Source organism: Haemorhous mexicanus, chromosome 1 (assembly GCF_027477595.1).
Source record: "Haemorhous mexicanus isolate bHaeMex1 chromosome 1, bHaeMex1.pri, whole genome shotgun sequence".
NCBI lineage: Eukaryota > Metazoa > Chordata > Aves > Passeriformes > Fringillidae > Haemorhous > Haemorhous mexicanus.
Genome location: NC_082341.1, coordinates 59,707,038 through 59,729,760, shown reverse-complemented (window position 1 = coordinate 59,729,760; position 22,723 = coordinate 59,707,038). Strand labels below are relative to the sequence as shown.

Below are 22,723 nucleotides of genomic sequence, written 5' to 3'. Positions count from 1 at the left end.
GTCATGCTTTGATCAGCTCTTCCTAGTTCTGTAGTACATCTGCTACCTTGTAAAGTTTTTGAGCAGCATTACTGTGCAGTAAGAAATGAGAGCATGTGTTTTAAATGGAGACCAGTAACCCAACGCAAATGCACTATGCAAAACAAGATATCCAAATACACATCTGATATAGCATTAGCCCAGTGAGGACAATAAACTCAACAATCAGAAAACTAAAATAATTACAACTAATAAAATATCTGTGGTTTATCAGAAGGAAATAATCTGTATACAGTCCACAAGCTGTTACAGTACGCAGGTTACAGTACAAGTACTGGGGTAGTCCCAGACAAGGACACCATGAAAGATGTGGGAACCAGATGTCAAGTTACATGTAAAGGCTACCCAACAGACCAGCTCTTCAGTGCATGTCTCCATGTTACAAAACGTGGTGCTCAGAAACACGTTTTGTAACATGGAGACATGCTTTTTCGAAGATTAGGTTAAGAAATTTAAAATTCATATTTCCTTCTTGCCTTATTCGTATAGGGCTGAGAGATTTACAGATCACATATGCAGGTACAGCATCCATTGTGAAAACTCACTAGTCCTGACTGAATCTCTCCACGGACCCATAATTCAATTATGAAAATTTCAAATTGAGTTTCAGCTCAAATATATGCCCTGTATGGAAACCTCAACACATTTTGTTGTTTGTCTCTTTTGGAATGGATGTTAGATATTCATGAAACTGTTTAAACTCATAGATAAATAAGGATATGGCTGGCTTCCTATATTAATACACAACTTCTTGCTTTATTCTATGACTCAAACAATGTTGAAGAGATAAAAAGAAAGTGAGCATTGAACAACTAAAAATTTTTTGGGCCTCAGGTACAGCACTTTCATTTAGCCTTATTTTTACAAGCATGAAATAGAACTGGATGCTCTGTAAGAAGAGATATTAATTTTAGGAAACACACTGCCTGATTTCAAAGCTACTAATTAAAAGATTCCTTGTGGCATTTTAGAGGTTCTTAAGACTCAATCTGAAGCCAGAACACAATCTGCAGATATTTATGAGCAAATATTTGTGGTCTTTCCTGTCTTTCAGAAAACATCAGACCTTAAATCATTTTTTAATTTAACTTAACCATTCCAACATTTTAAAAAGCTGTGATTGTGGACAGACTTCTGTATCTAGTCTTTCTGAACTTGTAAGACTTCACTAGTTTGCGTAAATTATTATTATGTAAAAAACACAGCTTCCCTTTGTTTTTATTTTTAACAGCCCTCTTTAATTTTAGAGAGCAGTTTTTTCTTAAACATTGAAGTGAGTCACACATAAAATTATTAATGAACTTCCCTTATGTTTCACCTTTGAGGCAAAAAGAGCCCTACAGGTTACCTTCTGAGGCGCCATGTGCCATTTAAATACCATTTTTACTGTAAGTTGTACTTTAATTAAACAAATGGCCCAAATGAAAATAAAAAACAGGGCATACAACCCGTCCTTATTTTGTAGAGTACTTGTTTATACAAGTGGCTCTATTGAAAACAGCAGGACTATTCAGGTGCACAAAGCCCATGAATGAATACTGTTGAAACTGAACATTTACTACCTACAAGCTGTCAAATCTCTTGTGTAACTTGGCAGGACTTCTCCTTCTGAATGCCTCATAAAGTGACATACAAAAGAGTTGCTCTGTCAATACTCACGCTTGGGAAGCAGCTTAAACCTTTTAAACCAAGCTGCAGGCTTTCTGCACTCACTTCCTGCAGGTGCAGCTGCTTCCCGCTGTGCTGCAGGAGGGCTGCAGTCCCTGTTCAGGTGCTGGCTATGCCTGCCTGCAGGGATCATGGCAGGGGAAAACAGGAATACAGAAGGTCCTGGAGTGATAACTCTGGGCTTGTTACACAGAAATGTTTCAGATTGTCAAGGAGTATGAGATAATGATGTATGTAACTCATACCAGTTTGTCTCTGTGACGGAGGAGAGAAACATCTGTTTATACTGTTTCCTTTCCTGAACTTACTCACTGTACTGCTGCTTGGCTTTTGTTCAGAATTTATATAATAGAACAGGTTAGAAAGAGCTGTTGGTGTTTCAAACCAAATAGTCCAGGTAACTTTAAAAAAAAAGTCCTCAGGAAACTTCCATTAAACATTGGAATCATGAAATCATAGAATGGTTTGAGTAGGACGGAGCCTTTAAAGATCATCCAGTCCAGTCTCTGTGTCTGAGTCAGGTTCATCTTTCACTACATTTCACTAAGGTTGCTCAAAAGCCTGACTGGCCCAAGCTTGAATATTTCCAGAGATGGGGTATCCATAGCTTCTCTATGAAACCTGTTCCACCCTCCTAGTGAAGAATTTCTTCCTTGTATCTAATCTAAATCTACCCAGTTTTAGTTTAAAACCATTCCCACCCGTCTTATCAGTAGAGACCCTGATAAAAAGTCCATCTCCAACTCTGTTGTATACCCTCTTTAGGCTCTGGAAGGCTGCTGTGTCTCCCTGGAGCCCACTCTTTTCTGAACAGCCACACTCTGACCAGTCCATCTGTTTCCTGTGCTGAAAATTCAGGTGGGGTCTCATGAGAGAACAGAATCACCTCCCTCCACCTGCTGGCCGCATTTCCTTTTATGTGTAACAGGATTTGTTTGGCTTTATGGGCCACAAGCATACAGCGCTGACATGTCCAAGATTTCATCCACCAGCACCCCCAAGCCCTCCTTAGCAGTGCTGGTCTTAATCTAATGCCTCAGTTTGTATCCATGTTTGGGACTGCCCCAACCCAGGTGCAGGACCTGGCCCATGGCCTTGTTGGACTTCATGGGGCTGGCACAGGCCCACTTCTCCAGCCCATCCAGTCCCTCTGCATGGCATCCCTGCCCTCCAGTGTTGTCAACCACACCACACAGCTCGGTGTCATTCACAAACTTGATGGTGAATGGTAGAGAGTGCACGAACTCCCTGTCTGTGTCATTAGCAAATGAGGAGTGGAATGAACAGTCAAAAGAAAAGCACTGCATCTCAATGACTACAAATCTATATTTACACATTATCTATCGTATGTGCTTTGTTGCAGTTATCTGTGGGGAATGCAGTCATAGAAAATTTATGTCAATTTTAGTTTAGGTTGTGTTTTAGTTAGTTTATGTGTGTTTCCTGTGTGTAGTGTTTAGCAGGAGCCCTTCATTGGTAACTGTAGATGCAATTCCTTGTAACACTTCACTTGAAAGAACTGTCATTACAGTATTTTTTTTTTTAAAGTTATGTTTTCAGAAATCTAGATGTCTTTCATTGAGAAAGAAGGAGGTATCATAAGATCAGAGGGACAGGCACATTGCAACAAGAAATGTTCTACCGCAAACTGAACTCCTCTGAAGAAATTAGTTTGTAAAATTGTTTACTTTTGCAGTTCCATAATCTTTTTCTTCAGATTAGGCATATTTTGAAATATTTGGACTACAAATATTTAAAAATCTTTTTGTTTTATTGATAACTTAAACAAGCTATTTGTATATAAAATATTATTCATGAAAAAAATGGGTTGCTTTGTCAAAAATAAACTAATTTTCCTATGAAATGTAGAAGGTGACTGTAAAAACAGGCCACGTTTTTAGTGGGGACAATTTAGGCTACACTCTAGGAATCAATTAAAAATTGATTAAAAAAATTATAACTTAATACTATCACACAAATGAAGCCTAAAAACTCCAGTAGGTTTACACTTCTTTTACTAGATGAGAGTAAGAGCAGTAAGACTGGAGAGTAATCTTTCAGCCTTGCTGTGGTTGTGCAGAAGAAGAAAGACAACACTAATCCATGTGAAGCTGCACCAACAAGAGGTTATTGTGGTTATCCGTGAGCAGGTGTTAGAGGAGCAATGGAGATTTTAAGTCACAGAAAGAGAAACCCTTTTACCTTGAGAGAGAAAACCAGTGTGAAAAAAGTGTGCCTTGCATCTCAAATAAAGCAATCATAAGGAAATATTTCTAACTAGTCTTGTTCTGCTGCCCTCTTGCATTTCAGTAGCACTCACTATATGTTCTCTCAGTTTTTGTAAGCAAGCAGGCAGCAATAGGAGCAAGCAAGGCTCTAACCCAAGACAGCACTGCTCCTGAAACACAATGGCATCACACAGACTTTAAAATCAAGTTCACAGCAGAAATTTGAGAAAGCTCTGCTCAACTGGTTATTTTCCCCCCTAGGATATATTAGAATAATAATGTGCCATTGCAACTTACGATTGCTAACAGCTTGTCTGTCTAAAAACCAAAGTGATTTCAGTTTTTACCAGATTAGCCAAATTTCCTAATCCTGTGAATTTACTGATAAAATCCTGGTATGATTGGTAAGTCATGGTTTTGCTTACTCAGACCATGGGACTCATTTTGCCAGGCCTTGTTTACTAAGGGATTATAGGGCTCATCTGACAAAGAGATAAACTCTCTTGGGTCAGGGACTTGCCAGACTGGTGCAGGGAGCTTTAAATCAGATTAGTCAGGGGACGGGGGCACCTATCCCTTCCAGTCCTGACCTCCAGGTGTCAACACCTCTAATGGATGCCTGGAACAGTGCAAAGGCACTCCACATACTCCAGCCAGCGAGCCAGCTTTATCTGGGTACCGACTCAGACACCTCTATACAAATGCATGCAGTATGGCAAGAGAACAAGAGGAGCTATGGCTGTGCACAGGCCTGTGTGGATGTGATACCATGGGCATGGTGGAGACATGGTGAGATGGCTCCTATGACTGCAGCTTTTAAGTGGAAGGTTTCAGGCTTTTTAGCAAAGACAGGCAAGGGACATGAGAAGGCGATGGAGCCCCCGTGTCAGTAACCAGCTGGAGTGTATGGAACTCTGGGGAAGGATAAGGATCCTGCCAAGAGCTTGTTGGTGAAGAGTAGAGGGAGGGCAGGGACAGGGGATGTTACAGGGGGGTCTGCTACAGGCCACCCAGTCAGGAGGATGGTGTGGATGAAGCCCTCCATAGGCAGACAGAAGTGGCCTCATGCTCGCAAGCCCTGGTCCTCATGGAGGGTTTCAACCACTGTGATATCTGTTGGAGGGACAGCACAGCAGGACATAATCCCCAGCTGCTGTGTCAACAGCAATTTTTGTACACAAGTAGTTGAAGAGCCAAAAAGAAGGTGCTGTACTGGACCTTGTGCTTACCAAGAGGGAGGAGCTGGTGGGGAATGAAGTGCTCCAAGGCAGCCTTGACTACAGTGATAACAACATGGGGGGATTCAAGAGCCTCAAGGCAGTGAGGAGGGTACACAGCAAGCTCACTTCCCTGCCAGACTTTGGCCTCTTCCAGGACCTGCTGAGAACAGTCCCGTGGGATAGAGCCCTGGATAGCAAAGTGTCCCAAGAATGCTGGCTGAATTTCAAGGATCACCTCTTCCAAGCTCAGGAAGAATGCATCCAACAAGGAGGAAATCAGGCAAAAATGCTAGGAGGCCATCATGGATGGGTCGGGAGCTGCTGAGTGAACCCAGAGCAAAAAAATAATCTTTCAGGAAGTGGAAATGAGGACAGGTGGCCTGGGAAGGAAACAGGGGAATTGTACGGAAAGTTAGGGACAGGGTTAGGGAAGTCAAGGCCCAGATAGAATTGAGTCTGACCATGGATATTGAGGATAACAGAAAGGGCTTCCATAAATGTGTTGCAAGCAAAAGAAAGACGAGGGATAACTTCAGCTCTCACCAATAGGAAATAGAAGACCTGGCTACCCTGGAAAAAGTTCTCTTTTCTCAGCTAGGCTGAGGTTCTCAACAACTTCTACACCTCATTCTTCAATAGCAAGTGCCCCAGCCATGCCTCCCTGGTGAAAAAAGACAAATACAGGGACTGAGTGAATGAACACCTTGAGCCCGCTGCAGGAGAGGATCAGGCTCAAGACCATCTAAGGAGCCTGAATGTGCACAAGTCCATGGAACCTGAGTAGATTCATCTGTGAGCTCTGAGGGAACTGGCAGACAGTGGCTAAGCCACCATCTATCATATTTAAAAAGTCATGTCAGTGAGTCCCAAATGACTGGAAATAGGGAAATACAACCCTGATTTTTAGAAAGGGGAAAGCAGAAAATATGGAGACCTATAGTCCAGTCAGTCTCATCTCTGTGCCAGGCAAGATCATGGATCATTGCTGAGCCCTGGGTTGTGAGGCAGCACCAGCTGCAGCACCGTAAGAGGTACCTAGCCCTCCTAACCAATGCCTTCACCTTGCTGGTAAAGAAGAGCAGCGTTCGAATCACATGCAAATTATGGTGCTGAGTAAACAAAAGTAACATTTGTTCTTTGTTTTCCATTTCTTTCCACATTCATTTCTCTTCTTTCATTAATAGTTGTAGTTTAAAGGAGATTGGTTTTTTTGGTTTTTCACCAAAGTGCCCAATGGCATTATTAATTCTGTGGAATCAAATTGTTTAATTGTGTGGAATTAAAGAAGGGACAGTTTCATCTCTGTTTGGTCATTAAGAGAAACAATTGTTAATTGGTAGCTTCTCACATCTTGTTTCTATATACGCCAGCATTTACATTTTTAAAAATAAAATTACTTGGCAATCATTATGAAGTGTTCCTTTCTATACCAGACAATTATGAGGAATCTTTCATGCATAAATAGTTTACTCTGGTTTAATCCTCTCTGAGGATGTGAACCTCCATAGCAATTACAGATTAAATTACTGTGAAGCAAGAGTACTTTGCTCTTGAATTAGTATATCTGGAGGAGTGATTAATGTGCTTTAACATTGATGTCACTCCTGTATCTACTTTGTTTTAACTTTTCTGAGTATGTTAGACATGGCCTAAATTTAAAGCTTACAGTATTTTTGTGTGAATAATATATCCAAAACAGAGGAAAAGGAATTTCAGTGCCAGTGTGGAGACTTAGACTTTGAGGATATTTGAATACATTTGGCCGTGGAAACAGTTCGGGTTTATGACTGGAATTCTGGCACCGTATATCTTATAATTTTTCTCTTTAGTACCATTATGATTTCATGGCCATTGCAAGAATTCAAATTTCATTTCTGTTGTCATTCCCTATGACTGATTTTGCCATCTCCTCATAAAGGCCTTCTTTTTTACTTCCCAAAAAACCGAGCAGAACATAAGAGGGGAAAAAAGTGTATTGCATGAATTGGGTAATTTGACTCCCTGTCACAGACCAAGAAGCTACTCTAACTTTTTTCAGATGTGCAATGAGAGTGTGTGTTGGTGCTGCCCCAGAATACTTGTAGTACAAGTCGTATGGGAAGAGGCTATAGATGGACACAAATGGGTGAAGAAGTAAAAGGGATAATATTGGTCAGTTGACCAGCTAAAATAAAATGAATCAGCTGTTGAGTTTCAATGCCATTTCTTTTAATAGTAGAGCTCTGTGTGTGTGTGCTCTCCTCAGCACTGCCACCCCTGAGAACAGACCATGGAAGCAGCAGGCTTGCAGTGCCAGTTGAACATTGGATAGGGAAATCCCCTGCTTCTCCACTGGCTGTTCCTTACCACTGTTGCTGCAAAATCAGGTCTAGTCACTGTCATTTCAGCCTACTTTCAAACAAAGTGCAGCGGTTACTATGATTGTAACATTTCATAGTGGAAAAAAGGAGATTTTTCATTAATAAAAGGCAGAACTTCTACTCACAGCATTTCCCCATCTGTGCCATGTCCAGACATGAGAGTTATACTTTGCATATTTTAAGAAGATTGCATTAAAAGAGTTGGAAGTTTTGTAAAAAAACGAAAGTGTAACAATGATCATATTACCTAACCCATTCCATAAGCTTTAAAATGTATACATGTAGTTAAATACAGTATTAAAAAGCTCACAAGCATAATTGAACATCAGTCTCTCAGCATACAATAATTACTTATTTTTTCCTAGGTTTTCAATGGTGTGTTCAGTTCTGTATTGCGGGTGCTTTTAAGGACTTCACATTTTTGTACAATGACCAGTGTTTTGAATCAAGTGCTGAGGACTAAGTATTGTTTTAAAGAATAGCAAGGATCTCATACTGACCTACTAAGGTACCCATATGTAAAACAACTTTCTTCTTAACTGAATGATTATGTAGGAACCTGTTTCCTATTCTCTGTTTCACTAATAGAGAGGTTTTGTTATCAGTGTGCATGTTAGTGATGTAATGGTTGCTCTGTTACCTGTTACTAAAACTCTGTTATAGTTTTCACAAACACAGAACATCTTTGGTTTGTATGCATATAGATGTTCCTCATTGCTAAAGACCTCAGTAATGAAATGACATTGTTATTACCTCAAAGGCCTAACCCCCTCCCAATGCCATAGGGTTTTTTGTTTTTGTTTTTTTTTTTGCAAATGGATGTTGTTGGTGCTGCTGGAAATTACTGTTACTCTATGTGTGCTTAGACAGAGAAAAAAAGTGAACCTCCATATTTTAAATGGAAATAGAAAAGTAAAACCAATCAAAATGTAAAATGTGTAGAATAGATGAGATGTAAAATGGCAGAGAGGCTATCAGAGGCTATTATTATAAAGTAACATCCACCCTCCCCCTCCATACTGATAGTATTGAATTAAAGTCAGGAAACTACATGTCATACTGGATTGCAATAATTGTCACTGTTGTTTTTTCCTCTGTGCCTTTTTAAATTTTATAAGTTCTGATGTGAATTTAGGCCATAAAGAAAAACAGCCATAAAGCAAAATGTATGAAATACATTGATGCACATTTAAGTGTTTTTGAAAATCTTCAAGGAACTTAGGTAACTCTGGATTTCCAGAAGGACCTAGGGCCATCAAACAACAAGGACATCAATAAAGAATTAAGAGAATAATTAGATCTTTCAGGGCAAATATGCAGGTGTTATTGAACTCTGTTATTGCATTTTACTTTACCCATCACTTGGCTGGTTCGCTTTTATGATAGCAGAGATGTAAATCAGTAAAATTAAGTAAATGCTGACTTCTTTATTGTAAGAAGCCTTTTTGTTATGATTAAACAGCATGGGAATGGAACAACTATTTTTCCCTTGAACCAGGGCCCTCTTGAGAAATGTTCTCATAAGGCATTCTCCAAGGAGTACTGAGTGAAGACACTGCCTCAAGGATTAAAATGACAACGTAAAGGCTTTTTTGGTAGACCAAAGTCATTGCACTTTGGATTAGTTGGTTTTGTGCTGGGATATGCTTACTTACCTGCTATGGTGGACAAGGGATTTAAGCAACTGGGTTAAATGAAACTATAGAAGTAGGGTGGAAGTCAGGAGTTTTATTTGCCATTTTTTGTAACATATTAGAAGTGTTGAGACTTGCTTATGAAAAATGGAAAACAGTAGACTTCTTAGGCCTGCTTTTCTAGTATTGCTTTTTTATCTTAAGAGTGAACCTTTGCTGAGGTGAATGGGTGTACATAATGTTTAATTCAACGTACAGTTAGCAAACTAAGTTTTAGACTACATCAATTATACCTAGGCTATATATCATGGGGTGGTTTATTAGTGCTTTCATAAATAATTTGACATTTCTAGTCTGGATGTTGGAGATAAATGCAGTGTGTTCCTGCAGCTGATCCTGTGCTTCTACCAGCGGAAAGGGATCTAAAGATTTGAAAGGATCACAGCACCATACTCTCCTGAGTTTTGTGATTTACACAAGAATTTTTATTCTCTCGATCACAATGGTACCTGCACTTATTTCAAATATCTCCCTTGATGAACACTGACTAGCAGGGATTGTTACAGCAGATTAAACTGTTGGACATTAAAACCTTGCTAATGCTGATTAAAGCCGGACACTTACCTGAGCCAGGCAGCACAGTGCAGAGAATACTGGCTTGACATTGTAGATTCTAGCTCCTCACAGGAAATTACTGCATCATCACAGACCACAGGGCCACATCACAGAGCTACTGCACTGAAGTTATTACCCTCTGTCTTTCAGTACGTAGTAAACCTCACTCAAAGTTTATCTGTTTGGCTGTGGAACTCTAGCAGTGTAAAACTGTCTCTGAGACCAATTTAGCTCAGGAGATCCTAGCTGCAAAGAGAATAAATTTTTCACCATGCTCCTAGAGTATTCATTGGGAACTCTATGAATGAGGTGCTTTTCCTCCTCTGCCAGGTAGGTATGGAGCAATTGCAAGTGTCTGAGAGCTCTTCAAAACAGTTGACAGCACCAGACTAATGCCTATTTTTCTGAATATTTTCTATTTTTTTTACAACTAGCACTTTGTTGATAATATTTCAGGAGTTTGTGTTTTGGGTTACATTTGTGCTGTAAAAGAGAGTAACAAGAATGTGAAGATCTCTACTGATTTATCCATGTCTCTTTACTTCTTTACAGTATTTTATTTGCAGACATTGTGGGATTCACTAGTTTGGCATCACAGTGTACTGCCCAAGAGCTGGTGAAGCTGCTCAATGAACTTTTTGGAAAATTTGATGAATTAGCTACAGTAAGTACAACCCTTTTGTTTCAATTTAATTTACCTTTCCTTCTGAAAAATGGTTCATGAGTTATTAATGTTAGAAATCTGTAATAGACTGATTTGGCCACACATGTCATGAATTTCTAAAGCTTCAATCTTTTTTTAATATTCTAGAGAAAAAACAATCTCATTTAATGGTTTAGGAAAGAAAAGTAACTGCTATTTTTAAATATACTGTTCTTCCCCCTTCATGTAGCCCATCAGTGTTCTTCATGGGTTTTGTTTGTACAAAACAGAGAGATTTTTTCAATATTTACAATTTTATCCTTCATTCAAAAAAATCAGAACAATGGAAAATATGAATATTGGCAGTATGGCATAAAACATTATGTGATAATAGGCAGCTAGAGAATAAAATTCATTCTTCACAGAGAGCACTCCTTAAAACAGAAATGATGGTAGCTTTTCAAAAAGGTTATTGTAGGCAAAATAGGATCCATATAATAAATTGATACTTGTGTTTTTGTTGTTGCACTTATATTATGCTAGATTCCCCAAGGAAGAGAAAATAAGTGAAATGTTCCTTGCTTATAACTCCAAGCAGCCTAATTTGACAAGAACCATTGGATGGGCAATGAGGGGAATTGCTGTGCCAGAAAATGTCACACATCATGTTTCAAATTACATTTAACAAGATGTTGAAAATATGTCTTCCCCTGAACAAAGCAGAGCTTCATCCAATCTATCTTATTTGCCAGCTGTCCTTAAAACCTTCATTGCTGAGAAGTAACTCTGCCACATAAATTATACTCCTCTACTTTCTAGCTATTTTGTCTTCACACTCCATGCAGCAGCCTAAAAAAAAATATTTGTTTAGGTCCTTGACATAAATAGCATCCACATTTTTTCAGTCCAAACTCATTTTTCCTTGATGCAGTCTTCCACATGAGAGATCTAAAGCATGTGGACATTTTGCATCTAAATCTCCCTCTTGATAAACAGCTCTCAAGAACCCCAAGGAGAAAGAAACCTTCTGCTCCACAAGGTCCTAGGGTTGAGAAAGACCTATTCTTAGTTAAGTGGGTTATCCTTTGATGGAATGCTATGCTCTGATTTGCACTAGATTTTCAAGTCATAACAGAAAAAAAAATTGTGTGTTCCCTTTTTTCCAAGAAAAGCAGAAGATTAACTTAGATGCTTAGTAGAGATGCAATGGAATTCTAGGGGGTTTAGGCATGAATTTTTGTAACCAATTCATTACTGCAACTACTGGCAGTATCTCATAGAGAGCACAAGTCCTCAGCCCAGAGTACTTCATAGATTATGCCTTAGAAATAAAAATGAACTTCCATTTAGATAGTCATTCGCAAGAGCTTAAATGGTTTAAGAAGTTCAAATATCCTTCTCACTTTAATTGCATTTTAATTATATGTCAACCAGACATCCAATAAGCTCTTTTAAAACCTACAATGCTGTCATTTGTGGAGTCTTTATAGCCAGGGATTACAGAGCCGTGTAACCAAAGGGAAGGACTGTAGTATGACACAAGATCACATGTGTGCCCACAGAAATGCATAATGCTGTGTCACGGCCCTGAAGCCAGGGAAGTGGCTGCCCTACCAAGGTTGCTCCCCTGGCCATGGCTGTGTGCAGCCAGTGAAGGAGTCAGTGACACCAGCAGGCAGGTACCAGGCAGATGCCAGCCTTTGGTGCAAGGTCGGTTCTTGGCCATGGAAGAAGCAGTTTGGAGATTGCAGACGAGCAAAACAGCCTAAGTTTTTCTTGGTTTCTTCCTATTAAACAAGAGTAGCTTTTGTGCAGTGCCAGATTTGGCCCTGCTGATAGTCATCCTGCATTACATATTATTAATAAATGCTTCAAGCAACTGATTTTTCAATGAGGTATTCAGATGCCTTGCAATCAACCTTTGATACTATAGCTAGCTTTCACTTTGTCCTTCTTCAGTTTACTTACAAGAGTGACAAATTTTAATGAGATATAATCACTTGCATTATGCTGTCATGGTTAAAGTTCTATTATATTTTGACGCAGTTTAGACATGTCCCAAATATTTTACTTGCAATATGTCATCTTAATAGAAAAGAGGAGGCAGTTCTACAGCATCGTGAATTTTAATGAAAAATGTTTGATTTTTAGAGAAGTTTCTATTTTCTTAAATTTCTTTTTTCTTTGGTATATTTTTTCACATATTTCCTGCATCTAATCTACATGGAGAATTAATTGTTTGTCTGAATGTCTGAAATTCAGATATTTCCCTTTCAGCATCCATCTTTCTGCATCTTGGAATTCTAAGACTTTTCATTTAGAAGCTGACAAGGATAAAAGAATTTTAGGTTCTTTTCAAAGGACATCACTAGAAGAGGGTTTTAATATTCTGAATGAAAGTTCTCATTTCTTCATGTTACTTTTGTCATCTCATCTATTAGGCAGACTGATAACACTTCCTTGTTATTTCCATTTACAGTTATGTATACCTCCAGGCTTTGTCAGGCTGAATCTATTTTTATTTCTTTCCATTTTAATTTAGTGTCCTTCCCTGATTGTCTTCTTAGCATTTAACAATTTTTACTTTGCATATTTCAACATTACTGAAGTGTTTTTTGCTACCAGTTCAAGCTCAAAGATACTGAACTGAAAAACATTTTTTCTGAGCCTTAGGCAAAGAATCAGTAGATAATATTTTTAATCAGCTTGTGTGTTTTTTAACAGTGTCAAGAACAGTTAGTTCTTTGCTGAGCATTGAACTAGATTTTCCTAGAAGTAATCACTCTAAAAAATTGTTTATATTGCATCTGTAGAATGCTTTTAGTTTATATTAAGATAATTATGATGTATTTTTAAAATATGAAATAAACTCAGTTTTGTGAACTGTTTAAGATGGGAAAATTAGTGCTGGAAAGCATAAGTATAAACTTACAGCATTCTTTGTGAAAATTTCTGGGCACTGGGGGACAGGATATTTATAAATGCTAATTTTAAGGAGACTTGTCTCCTCAGTTTCCCTTGAAAGTCAGCACAGACACAGGATCCCACTGAGGCAGATCACCACATAAGTTTAAATCAAGTTCTGAACAGCCATCTGGAGATGTCTCCTGGAGAGACCTAAGGATGTAAACTTTCTTAAGGTGTTCTTAGTCAATATGCCTATGTAACTCTATAGGATTGGGGAATAATGATGTGTGCATGGAGTGAAGCTGAAGTGTCTGGGAGCAATTTTCAAGGGAAAAAATTAACATTGCACACTTTAAGTACAGTAGGAACATATAAATAGGCAGGTACCCCAGAGAGAAGGTCTTGCCTTTTTTACAGTTTATTTTAGATAAGAGAATATTGTGCTTGGTATGTTAATCCTTTGTCGCAATTCCTTTCATAATTTGTATGCTTGTAGTAAATTACCAAATTGTTCCTGAGTTTGTATGCTGCAAATCTGAAATTTGCATCTTTGTATAGGACTGTATTGGATTGTTCCAATCAGCCTCAGGTGCTTGAAGTGTGGGCATATGTACTGACACCTGCTGTTTTGACCTGTTGTGCAGTTAGCGTAGAGAAAAGTATTTCTTGAATCTGGAAAAAGAACCATTTACTGAAATTTGGAGCTTATTTTTTCAGCATTTTATAGTGTATTTGGTTTAGGCTTGCTTCTCCTGGAATGTATCATCATCAAAAGACAGAATCTGAAAGAATACCTAATAAAACCTAGGAAGGAGACCAGTATGTGTGTCAGTCATGATTGTATAAAATATTATTACTAAAATATTTTTTCATTTCCAAGTAAATTAATATACATAATTGTTGCATAGGTTTTCACTCTCCAGAACTAAAAGCATTTTAATATTCTAGTTTTGTAAAATTATACTTCATGTGAAGTAAGGAAAGAATTTATTGTAAGAATGAAAATGTAGACAAAATTTAGGTCATTTTAGGTCAGCATATATAATTGCCAATAAAATTGAGGGAAAGCATTTGAAACTAATGTCATCCTTTTTATAGCTGTCCTGAATAATTCTGCATTTGTTCATGCATAATGTGGCTCCCATGATGGTAGATGATTTTTAATGACTTCACAAACACATTACTGAATTAAAAGCTTACAAATGCTCACCTGGGGATGGCCAGCTTTCCCCGGTCAGAGCCTATCAGGTAATTTTCTGTGGCACTTCCTATACTGCATTTGTTTTCTTTTCATATTTTCTGCCACTGCAGAAACTCTTCTTTTTAACTCTATGCTAACCCTTATTGCAATAAGTATGTCTCCATTACTCTGCTAAATTGAACTCTATGGAGTATTGCAGTTAGCTCATCCTCAAGGCTTTTCATGTTGGGACTAGCAGATGTAAAAGAACTAATGTTAGTTATAAAGCTACTATTTGCAGGATTTATTCAATTAAAAGTTTATTAAAATAGATGTTTCAGTTTTTAAACATACACTTCAAAACCTGAGGGAATAATTGTAAAATATGTATGTAGTAATTTACAGGATTCAGTGGAATTTTCTAATAGGCTGGACAACTTTCATAAGTATATTATACTATTGGCACACTGCAATATAATAGAGCTGGTGGCAATGTCCTTGTCACTTCATTATACTTAGGATTTGACTATGAAGTTTATGTGAGAAGATGGCTTCAGCAATCTCTCACATTGTGGCCCACATTCAATATAGTTATTAAAATAGATTTGGATGCTACTCAGAGAAACAATGTTGCTAGATCTCTTTTGTTTTACTGATAAAAAAAAAATATGATAAGCGAAATTGTCAGTCATTAATGAAAGTTGCAGATGGTAACTGCAGATGAGTAAACTGCATCCAGGTCGGGGGCTCTCAGCACAGGAGAAACCAGGATCTCTTAGAGTGGGTCCAGAAGACAATCACAAAAATGGTCAGAGGGCTGGAACATCTCTCCTGTGAAGAAAGACTGGGAGCATTGCCTGGAGAAAAAGGCTCCAGGGAGATCTTAATGTAGCCTTTCAATATATAAAAGGGGGTTTATAAAAAAGTCAGCAAAGATTTTATCAGGGTCTGTAGGACAAAGGGGCAAAAAGTTTTAAACTAAAAGTTTCAAAGGGGTGTCAAGGTAGAGTTCTAAAGAGTTTTTCATGTCAATCTAAACCCATGTTTTCCTCTTTTTGAGCACCTAGCTGTCTTTTGAGAATACTGCTACTGTCTAGGAAACATTAACTCAGTTGCAATTTCCATGGAATGCTTTCAGTTTTGTTTTTCTCTAAAGCTCTTTGATGCACAAAACTGTTACAGCTGAGGGGGAAAAAAAAATTATTTCACTTGACTTTAGAAGTGAATGAAATGCATTAAGTGCAAATGACAAAACCTGTAAAGTGATTACTTACAAAGAATCTCTTCCTGACATCATGCACTGAACTTAACAACTCGGTACAGCATTGCTTAGTTACATTATATAGCCTTCCAACTAACACTATCCAATTCATCGCTGTTTCTTTTAAGACCTTGAAAGAGGGTGATTTGTCCTTCACAATTTCCATAACAGCCAAACACTGTACTATGTTCTCCCAAAGGCACCTGGAGCAGTAAGACAGTCACTATATCTCTGCTTAAAGGAAGGAGTGGAGTAGTAATGCCAGAAATAGCTATCAACAGCCAGATATCTCCTACCAGTCTATATTCAAATCTTTTGGAAGGGGGGAGCTCAGAACTGGTATCTGGCCCACAGCTATCTGGCTGAGCCACTTTGGTTAGTACTGCAGAGAATGAATATTAAAATTTGCCTTTATGCCATATGCTGTGTATATATGCAAGATGATGTAGGTAAACTTGCAGAACTGTGTGTCTGCATGTCATACATGCACATCTTCACATATGTATGAAGGGATGTACATAAATCTGTACTGTATGATAGCTAACATATAGGCTTCTGTGATTTTTGTTCCAACCTAATGAACAACTGTATTGAAATTGAATACAGACATAATTTCATCTTCAGAGGGTGCAGCAGAAGATATAATTCTTTCTGCAAGTCTTTTGTGTGTGCACACACATCTGCAGTAAATGATAATTTCTAGAGTGATTAAAAGCTTTCTAATCCAATTTTCTACTGAGATTAATAGCATTTTGGCAGAAAGGGCTATAAATATTAAATATGCTGCACATGCTGTAACACTGCAAATAAGATGCAGTAGTAACAGTGGTAAATCCTATTTTGTCCTCTCACAAGACCTCTTTGGAAGCAAAATGAAGTTCTAGGTTTGTGAAGAGAGATAAATAAGGAATGCATTTTTCATCATTCTTTTTTGTCTTCAGGGAGTTTTAGATATGCTTTGAGTATTTCCCCCCAGTAGTCATTTTATGCAGTAGTAACTAAGAAATGTCTGTAACTGTCTTGTGGTTAGCCTGGATTATTGAGTTATGTCTTGCATCCCTGAGGATAAGAGGGACAGCTGGTATAAATGCGTGTAGTTCCCCTGAAACACGTAATGCCATGTTGATTAATATGGATTGAAAATTTGATCCCCTGTGCCTACCTGATAAAGACAATTCAGAGGATTCCTCCAACAAAGGAAACTGTTGGAATGGGGCTTTCCAAATGAAAGTGAGTGATAATCCAAGAAGAAAGAATTAGAGAAGACAAATCTGAAAGGAAAAAAACCCCACAAATACTTCTATGAAGGCTCCTTTTCTGAGGGTCACTGATATTCCTTTCGTTTCGTTGAACACCGGTAAGGGAAGGTGACCATGCCCCTCTGTGGCAATGCCTGGCCCCAGTGATGAACTTCTTGACAGCAGAGCTAAAAGACTCATCGGTGTTCCGTCTTCAGCCCTCATAGTTCACTATTTTGCCCCAAGTTTATTCTACTTCAGTGAAAGCTGAGCCATCAAAAATTTACATTTAATGGATTCCCTCTATCGTGACTTCTCTTCAATATGTGAAGAAAATATTGAGCTAGCAAAATTTTTTTCAGGGAGTAGGGCAATGTTTTTCCCCCCACGGAGGCATGCTGGGGTTTTGAGCTCCAGAGCTGTTTCCTGTGCTGCCAGTGCATACATCTCATTCCGCTTTTCTGCTGCATGTTGGGCTGCTCCTGTACTAATTTTCAGCTACGCCCAATGAATATCCAGAGATCTCACCATAGCTGAAGTCTGACATACAGCAAGGATGTCAAAGCCTTCCCTGAATCTGTAAGCCCAGGCCTAATAAATCTCCTCCCGTTTTCCCCAGCATTTAAATGGTGAACCTGAACATGGCTTTGGTTTTCTATTTTCTTTTTTTTTTTTTTTCTTTAAGACTAACTTTGCAATAACTAAGCATTGTAGGGAGTGATCAAACTCCTGTTCCCATTTATGTAGGCTAAGCAAAACAAAATATTACTATTTCTAAAGTCCATAGCATTGTGAGGGATTGCAAGTCTGGTAGGGTGTGAGTTGGGAGAAATGGGAAACATTACTTATGCATCTCTTTGTAAGCCTTATTAACCCCTTGTCTTACTCTGCAAAGCATGACCAAATCCGCATTGGCTGGATATGGTACAGAAACTTTTTGAACCTTAGATGGTGCAGATTTTATTAAGAATGGCAAAAAATTTCTAATTTCTAATTTCTTTCTAATTTATGGATAATTAAAGTCACGCCTGCTCACAGATTGTGATTCCAGGAGGTTAGGACAATAAAAGTCTGAAAAGCATATCTGCAGATCAGGTTGCTTTCAGACTTGCAGACAAAAAAAAGGATTAATATAATAAGCATTAAATATATTGCAATTAAGTTACACAGGATCAGAGTCTGCCTTGGCACAATTCCACTGCAGCCAATGGAGTTACAAGAAAAAGTTGAATGTTTATGCTTTTAAAATCCTGTGTTTTAAAGTTGTAGTCTATCTGACCTTCTTCTTTGGCTCACTCTTAGAGGTACCACATACTACAATGACACTTGACTATGTACAAATACATAGATTGTTGCAATGACAGAAGGAAGACCAGGGATTCATTCCAGCATTAGCATCTGCCATCTCCAAAATAAATAAAAGATTTAAAGAAACTCTTCTCCTACCAGACAGAGTTGCAAGCAACAAAAATTGATCCTGATTTTGAATCTATTCACATAACAATTACTTACTTGGATAGCCTATTAATAAAAACAAAGTTCCAACAGTGATAATAAGGATTGCTGCAATCTGACACATGAGAAAGATCCTCCTTTAAAAGACTTTGCACTTATTCAGTACAATCTCTTTGTTCTAGGGAATATCTGACTGTCATTCTTATGGGAGAAGTCTGACACCTTCTTTATTATTTCTTTGAGACAACATATATACGTGTATATATATTTATGTATACGCTTTTTTTACAAACTGTAAAATCTTTTCTCTTTTTATTAAAAAATATCCTTATCCTGGGTATATCAAAGATTTGTCTTGTATGGCACAAGAATGTGAAGTTAATGTTCTGAATTTTCAATTTTTCAGTCTGAGTTGACAGACTTCACTCTTTAGGCAAAATGTATTAAATAAAGAACTACAACAACAGCAGAACCTCAGAGCTGTTTGCAACAAAGCAGCCCCCTCCCCCCTCCCTGGTTTTACATAACAGATAGAATAAACTGCTTTATGAAGTGCTTTCCTGAAAGTGTGAAGAAAGCTCTTAGTAACTTCCAAGCCCTCTGCTTTCTGCGTTGGGCTTCACTACACACTGCCTGACCCTGTGACTGACAGCTGTGCCTGAGGGATTTCTGCTGATCCACTTGGAAATGTCTTAGTGAGGCACCACAGGTGGGCAAGCTGCCTGCCTCATGCAGTGCTGGCAATCTCTAGTGCTTTTTGTCATGTCCATAAAACCAAATTTCCTGTTGTTTCTAAACAGACGTTGCTTGTGTCAGTTGTGATTGGAATTTGTAACTATCACACATGAATTCATCAGCATCACAAATGTGAAAAATATTGACAAGAGAAGGATTTTTTGGAAGTTGCTGAGGAAATACAACAAAGACAGTGGAGGTTTTTTTTATTGATTTGTATATCAGTCCTTGAAAAGATGGCTTTTTCAAAGCTGCACTGTGGCTTTCTCCTGGAAGTGTACCTCACATGTCAAGAAAAAGGAAACAACAATTTTTCTAGAGATTACTGTGTATTAATTGATAAAGCAGTGAGGATAATATCTGATAAGAAAAAAACAGGCTAGTGGTTTAAAAACCAGCAGGTGATTTAGCCATATCTCTTCCATCAAGATAAATATCTCTCCAGAAAATACTGTTGCACTTATTTTCTTCTTCTTTTATTTTTCTCCTGCACAAATAAGAAATTGACTCAGAAAAGTGGTAATGGAGTAAACTCTGTTTTGTTTTGGTTTGGTTTTTTAATTTTATTTCTTTAACTGTCTACTGGCTGTTATCTAGTCATTAGAAATGAGCCATTTGTGAGGTAGACACTAATAGGAGAGATTGATTGATTAACATTTATGTGTTGTTCACCCCAGATTACTGAAATGGCTTTTCTGAATAGCTTTCCTAAGGGTGAGATAGCCATTGCCTGGCCACAAATCATGCATACCAAATTGAAAGATGAAAAGGGCCTTGTAAAAGATTTTGAAGTATGGGCCAAAACTGAATTTATTTTGGAAAGTAGGCTTCAGCTTTAACTACTGAGTATACTCTAGTGCTTCAAGATATATCCAAAATTGAGGGGGGATGGGTGAAGCCTTTTCTTGGGAGTATAATCTAGTGGTATCTAGTAAAAAACTTTGTGGTTTCCATTAAAAAATGTAGTGATTAGTGTTCAAAAACCTTGAGTTAAAAGGACTGGTTTTTATCAACGCAGATTTTAGGATCTGCATATTGCTTTGTGTGCATCAATAATTTTTTAGTTACATAATAGCATTTAGCAAAGGGTTTCCAAAAATGCTGAGTAAAATTGGTGAGGCATTTTTGGCTATAGGCTGCAGGAATACTGTTAGGGCCCTGGTGATATTCCTTCTAAAAGAATTATGCTTGCATTCATTAAAATATATATTAGCAATGATAATTAGTGGAATATTTAAAATCCTGATGTACAGAAGAGCAAATGTCAAGTAGTCATAACTGGAAAAGCCTTTTCTACTACTTAAGCACCCCCAAAAAGACAGGTCTCCTCTTTGATTTGAGATCTGAATTTGAAGTTTAATTTATAAAAAGAAGCAGACAAGCCAACTTTCCCAAACTGTGCCTTCTTCCATGCATGAACAGAGGTAATTCTTATTTATAGTACTTGTTCAATACTGAGTACCGTTTACAAAGTAGAGAGGCATGGGAATGCCTTCAGCAGGAAGTGTGTGCAGCAACCAGCCTCAAATGCTGGTGTACGTGGTGATATGTCAGAGAGAAAAGGATCACTGTAGGCATAATCATTGCTTCTGAGCTGGAATGTGGGTAATGATGTGGTCAACTTAGGAAGGCTTTAATTCTTGTAGGCAGGAGACTGGATGAAAATATTTGTCTGCATGAGGAGCTGAATGAGTATGATTCTATGATTAGGTATTTTTTTTCCAGAAATTTTAAATTCCATCATCACCGCCCTCTCTTTTTTTTTCCCCCTTCCTGTGTTGCTGAAGTCTATATTGCACACTGCTGGGAAAAGAATCAGACTTTTGTGGATCCACTCCCGTCATATTCAGAACAGTTAATTTTTCATGGTGCTTACTGGAATAATCCCAGCTTTCTAAGTTGGATTCATTTAATCAGGTTCTTTACTTTTCTGTGCCAAACTCTAAATGGGTAGAAGTTGCCATAGTCTAGTTACAAAAGATGCCATCATCTCTTCATGTCTCCTCATAGTTTATTAGTTAAAGATACTGCTCTTTTAAAGGCATTTTGTTATGTGCTCTCTGTTTAGAAATTGACTTTCTGCTCAGATGGATGGAGTAATTATCACATGCCATCACTTTTGGGTTTTTTTTTTTTTTTAATGGGGGAGTTTTTACCAGAGTTCTTTGGCTGTAGAAACTAAACTTCATGCAAAATTTGATTGTAATGCAAACTGACTGGCTTCTCATCTGCAAGTCTGTCATTACTGATTATGCTGTGTTGCAAACTGGGGTTTAAGAATAGGTAATGCAAAAATGTGTGTACCTTTACAGATAAATAAATAATATTTTCTGGTGAATTTGAACTGAATTTGAAACAAAAGCTTCTCAGAATGCAAGCATTTCCCAATAGCCAGCAGTGTTTTGGCCGCAGTCCTTTGGTTTGAGTTCATATAGAAATAAAGTCTCATTGCAAATCTTGAATTTATATTAACCTAGCATGAGGGCAAGGCAATAGCATTTGTTCAGAACTATATATTTAAGCTGTGTGTTGACCAATGCAGGGTTGATGTCCAGTATATATGTGTCTATTTATAAGTATATAAACAAATGTATGTCAGCTGTTGTGTACTGGGAACCCAGATTTCATTAACTGTAAATTACCTCATTTGATCACAAAAAGATTCTCTGAATTATTGCGTAGTATTGGAGAAGATTTTTACCCTGTTAGAATTGAAATATTGATATAAATAGTAAAACTTTTCCCATTCTGTTTTTATGAAAGGAAAATCATTGCAGAAGAATAAAAATCCTAGGGGACTGTTACTACTGTGTATCAGGATTGACCCAGCCCAAAACAGATCATGCCCATTGCTGTGTTGAAATGGGACTGGATATGATTGACACCATCACGTAAGTACCATGCATGGTGAACCCAGACAGGAGTGCTGCAACAGCTCCTATGTGGTGTTCAGGAAGTGTGCTCTTAGAAAAATGTCAGTGTCAGCTAGCACTACTCACCTGGCAAGTCGCACTCTTGCATTCAGGCCACAGGACCCCGATTTCAGGAACGGCACTCAGGAACTCTAGACATTGATTTTCCACTCCATTTATTAAACTGTAAAAAGTAAGTGTGCAAATTGAGTATGTAGAGTCACATACATGTACTGAATAGGTGGCAGAAATATAACTGGAAACAAGAAAATATACCCTATTGCCTATTGCCACAATGAAGGGAGTCAAATGTGTTGCTTTGCAGTGATAAACACTGCTCATTTTGCACACCAGTTTGTAAAGTCAAAACCAGTCCTGATGTATGCCAGTTGCATATGTGCTTTTAGTCTCAGAATCAGAGCCTGTTGATTTGCCCATTTTAATGTAATGTTTAAATCTTTCATTTATTCTGCTTTTCAGAAATGTAATGTGAAATTTACTTTGCTGCTCAGATTTTTGTTTATGCTTGAGAGGTCTACATTGACCATTATTTTGCCAAGGCAAAAAAATATGGATGTGAGAGAAGTGTGAATGAGCTTTTAGCTGAAGCTGAAGATCTATTTCATTA

General features: G+C 37.9%; 1 protein-coding gene across 1 annotated transcript in view; it reads left to right on the top strand.

Annotated features, from left to right (window-relative positions):
* The window catches only part of ADCY1 (adenylate cyclase 1), a 144,963-nt gene that overhangs the window by 66,542 nt on the left and 55,698 nt on the right, over nucleotides 1-22,723 (top strand). Inside the window, exons 4-5 of the mRNA XM_059838983.1 lie at nucleotides 10,317-10,428; nucleotides 21,947-22,074. Of these exons, the coding sequence (XP_059694966.1) occupies nucleotides 10,317-10,428; nucleotides 21,947-22,074 (240 nt within the window). The remainder of the gene's footprint in view (nucleotides 1-10,316; nucleotides 10,429-21,946; nucleotides 22,075-22,723) is intronic.